At 40.1% G+C, this 5,759-nt stretch overlaps 2 protein-coding genes across 2 annotated transcripts; both read right to left on the bottom strand.

Annotated features, from left to right (window-relative positions):
- Positions 1-1,390: 1,390 nt before the first annotated feature.
- LOC127095421 (uncharacterized) lies at positions 1,391-3,036 on the bottom strand. The gene is made up of 2 exons (XM_051034115.1): positions 2,633-3,036; positions 1,391-2,576 (listed from the first exon to the last, which is right to left on the bottom strand). The coding sequence occupies exons 1-2, from the start codon at positions 3,034-3,036 to the stop codon at positions 1,391-1,393; spliced, it is 1,590 nt and encodes a 529-aa protein (XP_050890072.1).
- A 1,288-nt stretch (positions 3,037-4,324) lies between these two features.
- Positions 4,325-4,990, bottom strand: LOC127095420 (uncharacterized). Its single transcript, XM_051034114.1, has one exon. It carries the CDS (start codon positions 4,988-4,990, stop codon positions 4,325-4,327), a length of 666 nt encoding a protein of 221 aa, XP_050890071.1.
- Positions 4,991-5,759: the final 769 nt, after the last annotated feature.

Raw genomic sequence — 5,759 nt, 5'->3', positions numbered from 1 at the left:
CCTTCCAATTATTTAAAGCCATATCACATTGGTACACCAAGTTGCTCAAATCTTCATCTTCAAGATCTTCATCAATAGCATTGACTTGATATCCAGTGCTGACAAACACTTCTTGGATAGTCTTCGGACATCCTTTGATGGAGGTTGATGCTCCCTTCTTGGCATTAGTTGGTTTGTAACCCAACCCATAACGGTCTAGCTTTAGTTTAACATTAATAACATCTCCCCAACCTTCGGGACTTCCTTTCTTAATGGTTGATCTTGCTTTGTTCCATGATGCAAAAGATGGAATACCCTTCCCCTTTGGTTCTTCGACTTCCATAAGGACAACGTTGGCTATTTCAAGAGCTCGGAAAGAAGTTTCCAAAGCATCCTCATCAGCCTCAATGTAACTGAACAAAGAGAGATGGCTTACCATAAGATCTTCCTCGCCGGACACAATCACCAACTTATCATCAATAACAAATTTCATTTTTTGGTGCAAGGTGGAAGTCATGGCCCCAGCGGCATGAATCCACAGTCTTCCAAGCAAACAACTATAATTTGGATTGATGTCCATAACCTGAAAAGTAATTTCAAACACATGTGGACCAATTAGTATTGGCAGCTCCACCTCCCCTATGACGGTCCTCCTCGATCCATCAAATGCCTTGAAAATTAATGCGCTTGGCCTCGTCTCAGTCCCTTGATATGGCAACTTAGTGAGCATCCTCTTAGGTAAAACATTCAAAGAGGAGCCAGTGTCCACAAGGACTCTTGCTAGGGTATCTTCTTGGCATTTCACATATATGTGCAAAGCACGGTTATGGTCTTTTCCATCCTTCGTCAAATCTTCTCTACTGAAGATGAGATGGTTACATGTTGTAATGTTGGCAATGCCCCCATCAAATTGATCAATAGTAATGTCGTGAGTGACATGAGCCTAAGCTAACAATTTCTGCAAGGCACTTCGATGAGTTGGAGAACTCATGAGAAGAGGCAAAATGTATATCTTTGAAGAAGTTTGATGTAGCTGATCAATAATCTTGTAATCACTCTTCTTGATAATCCTCAGAAATTCAGCGTCTTCATCAGTTGTGATCACCTCTTTGCCTTTGTCGGTAACAGTGGTGGTGGTTTCTTTCGGTGGAATTCGCAGAGCCAAGTTGAACTGAGGGGTATAAATGTGACCACTACGGGTCATTCTAATTCCCACTACTATATTAGTGCTTGCAATATTTAGACCTTCTTTATGACCTACTTTGTCAAACCTTTGGTTAACCACAGTTGTATCATACTTCCAAGGAACTGCTTTAGTATTCTCAAAAGGAAAAGAGCCAGGCCTTTGGACAACCACTGGATTAGGCATATTAAAGATTGGTTCAACTGATTCTGGAATGTTGAAAATTGGCTAAACAATAGTAGAATCTGGAATGTTGAATACTGGCTCTGGAATGTTGAAGATTGGTGTTGTAGTACTTAACTTAGGTAGATTGAATATGGGTTCAATCACTGCTACCTCATTCTTTTTCATAGAACTGCTTACTTGCAACACACCTTGGTTAATCAATTCTTGAATATCCTTGCGGACCATTTCACATCCTTTAGGACCAATAGTACATTCTTCACAACTCTTACGGTAATTCTTCAGTAAACCTGCCTCCATTAACTTTGCATGAAAATCTCTGAGCGGAGTCTTGATTTTGGTTGCATCAAGAATTAGACCTTCATCGGGCTCATCATCAATAGCATTTACAGACCCATGAGCGGGCAAAGGATTATTTTTGACATTCAGACTGGTATCCCCAAATGAAAGAATCTTTTTCTCAATCAATTCCCTTACAATATGTTTCAAGGCATAGCAGCCTTCCAAATCATGCCCTGGGGCGCCTTCATGGAGCAGACAATGTGCATTAGGATTGTAATATGATGGGAGAGGATCTGGTGGAGGTCCCAAAGGTCTTGGAACAACTAAACCTTTCTTTAACAATGACAGATATAATTCAGTGTAAGACATAGGAATCTGAGGAATCAGAGGTATTCCATCTTGTCTCCTATTTTGAAATGGAGCATTTTGGCGCTGAGTTGGAGTCCTTTGTTGATAAGCTGGAGCGTTGGGTGCTTGTTGATAAGTTGGAACATTAGGTGTTGTTTGAAAGATTGGAACTGCTTGAGTCGACTGATACACTGGGACTTGTTGATTTAAAGTTGGTGTAATAGCTGCTACATATGGTTGTTGAGCAAATTGTGGTTGTTGAACATATTGTTGTTGAGAAAAAGATTGTTGCTTTTTCCAAGACTGATTCTTTCTTCTACTACCCATCACTTCATTTGTTTCTCCTTCCTTTTTCTTATGGAAACTACTAGAGAATTTCTTGGTATTGTTGTTATTGTTGGAATTACTAGCTGAAATAATCATCTTGCCATTTTTTAAGCCAAGTTCCACTTTGATACCCACGACCACCAAGTCAGAAAAACTTGCAGTCACGCTTCCCACCACCCTTTCAAAAAATTCTGGTCGCACTATGTCGACGAGCCAATCTGCCAACTCTTTTTCAGTTAATGGAGGTTCCACTTGAGATGCAGTCTCTCTCCATCTTTGTGCATATTCTTTAAAGGATTCAGAATCCTTTTAGGAATGCTCAACAATTGCCTTCTATCACGAGCTAGATCCATGTTGTACTTGTATTGTTTGATGAAAGCATCAGACAAATCTTGGAAACAACGGATGTGAGTCTGATCAAGGGTCAAGTACCATTTGGAAGAGGCACCTTTCAAACTATCTTGGAAACAGTGGATCATGAGTTTTTCATTGTCCACGTGAGCTGCCATCTTTCTATAATACATGATGAGATGACTTTTGGTACAAGTAGCTCCTTCATATTGATCAAGGTTAGGTGTCATGAATTTTGCGGGGATCACCAATCCAGATACAAGGCACATTTCTCTGGCAGCAGCACCAAAGATCTGATCACCTTCCATTGCTCTCAACTTTTTCTCAATGGTTTCAACATTTTCTCTCAGCTTTTCATGTCTTTCATCACTTTCTTCAGACATATCGGTATATCATACACTTGTTGATGATCATCGAAGTATGGTTGAACTCAAGTGTGCATGGCAGTGGGTGCAAAAGTGGGAATCACTTGATTAACTTCAGTAGTTAGTGGAAATGTGTGTTGAGTGGACTGTCCTTGAAGAGGAGGCACAAAACCATAAGGAAGACCAAATGGAGGCCAAGTTGTTGGAGTAGTAACTGCTGGCTGAGGAGTAATCACCGGATTGACGATCTCAGAAACAATTGTGGGTTGAGTATCCATCTTTGCACGTATTACTTGCAACATTTCCATGATTTGACCTATATTCCCACGTAGATCTGTAAGCTCTTCATTTACTCTTTCCATATCTTGCTCTTGCTCGGCCATTCTACGTAGGTCTTGAGCTCTGGTGTTGTACTGGTGTGAGGGTCTCAGTGTGGAAACTATTGGAGAAGAAATGACGAAAATGAGTTTTTGTTTTGATAAAAAATGCAAGTGTGATGACATGTGCATGAATGCAATGAAAATGCAAATTTTTAAAAGTTTCAAGGAACTTAAGAGATAATTGCAAACATCAAAAGGCAAATAACAATGACCAAAAGAAACTAATTTAATTAATCAAAGGGAGTTACAAAGTTTGAGTACAAAGCTAAATAAAAGCTAAGTAAAGTCCTAAGGAGATTCCCCTAGTAGCCTCAAGTTGAGCTTCTTAATTTGTTCTTCCATCTCAGCCTTCTCGAGCACGAGCTTGTCCACGATCAACTTCCAAGGAGTATCTGGCTGAACGCCAAAGGAAAATAAATCCTCTTGCACCTTCCTCTTCTTGTTGGAGAGCTCTTCTTCATTCTTCATCTTTAACTGCCTTTGAAGTTCTTCATCCTCATTGTTGATGATTTGATACTTGTTCTTCCAAGCGTCCCTTTCTCGCTGCGCTTTGGTCAAAGCAATCTTCAACTTCTCTAAATCAGTCATGAAGATATAAGTATGTTCTTTGTCAACTAAAGGCAAAGGCTCTTGGCGAGGATAAGGCATTTTCAAGCCGATGGCCCTATTTGAACCCATTTAAGGTAAGGTTCTAAAGAGACACAATTTGTCTTCCCTAAAACTTTCTTTTCTAGCTTATGAACATGGCGCCAAGCGTGCACAATCTTCTCTTTGAGCGCTTTGCAATCTTCACATTCCTTAAAGAACAAACCCTCCAAGTGAATATTTTTTGGCTTATCTCTCATTGGATAGCCGAGTTGACGACGAGCTAGGATTGGGTTGTAAGTGATGCCTCCTTTTGTACCAAGAAGAGGTACGTTAGGAAATCATCCACAACTATCAATGATACTAACTCCATCATAGTCATGACTATACCAAACAATATCTGAATGTGTGAGCGACATAATCTTTTGTGACCATAAAAGACCATCCTTAAGGTCCCAAAAATCATGAGACCTAGGCAAGTGAGAAATAAACCACTTGTACAACATAGGCATGCAACATGTAATCATTCCCCCGCTATAAGAATTCCTCATATGAACAGAATGAGAGGCATCAGCAAGCAAAGTAGGAATTGGATTTCCTATTAAGAAGATCTTGATGGCATCCATGGCAACGAAATCATCAAAACTAGGAAAGAAGAACAATCCATAGATAAGTAGAGCAAAAACAGCCTCAGACGCATCCACACTCCTCATTCTAGCAAAATACCGAGCTTTGTTCATTAGAAACTTAGCTGTCAAACCAAGCATTTTTCCTTTTGTGGTCATATGATCCCTGATCTCTGACATTTTCAAGTGAGTAGCCTTTGCAATGTCTTGATCTTTGGGATCTTCCTCCAAACCAGAAAATGGAGCTTGACTAAAAATAGGAACACCAATCAAATGAGAGTATTCTTCAAGTGTTGGCATAAGTTGATAATCGGAGAAAGTGAAACAGTGATACACGGGATTATAAAACTGAATCAAAGTAGAAAGAAGTCCATCTGCCATGTTGATCTTCAAAATAGAAAGCAAATGTCCATATCTTTTACTGAAAGCCTCTGTGTCAACAACCAAAGATCCCAATGTCCTTAGGTCTTCTAACTTAGGCCTCTTGAAAGTGTACTTTTGAGCCTTTTCCTTCCAAAATCCATGATAAACCTAATGTTGGCAACAAAAGTTCCTAAGTTCCTTGAAAACTTTGTTAAAATAAATAAATAATGTTAATGATGCATGGATGCATAAACACACAAACAAGGGTCACACACAAATAGGGTTCAAAGGTCCGACGTTGCGAGCATGAGGCCATGTGTCTAACCATCCCAAATGTACTATGGGTTTATTTTGTACATGTACAACAGGTTCTACAAAGCTTCCCAAAAATCATTGACCCATCTTTCGAATATTATCAACACGCCATTTACTCGGGAGTTAATAATATTCTCAAGAGAATCTCATTTGAGTGTAGTATCGCGTATCAACTATTTCGGATTTACACCTTCATAGTCATCACACTACATACTAAAGACCAAGTGGGGTAAAGGGGGTTACTAAGTGTCGCATCGCGCGAAAAACCGGCGGGAAAAGAAAGAACAACAGAGCCGCCACCGTGCGTTATTTATCCCAAAAGAGGGAAAGGAAACGCTCGAAGTAAACCTGGGAAAGAACATGGTCTCGCGACCAAAGAGGATGGGTTCGGGAGTCGGTTATGCGAAGGGAAGGTATTAGCACCCCTACGCATCCGTAGTACTCTACGGGATCCACGCACTAAAGGAAGGAA

Source organism: Lathyrus oleraceus, chromosome 6 (genome assembly GCF_024323335.1).
Source record: "Lathyrus oleraceus cultivar Zhongwan6 chromosome 6, CAAS_Psat_ZW6_1.0, whole genome shotgun sequence".
NCBI lineage: Eukaryota > Viridiplantae > Streptophyta > Magnoliopsida > Fabales > Fabaceae > Lathyrus > Lathyrus oleraceus.
The sequence above is the reverse complement of the archived record's forward strand: the minus strand, read 5'-3'. Positions and strand labels throughout refer to the sequence as shown.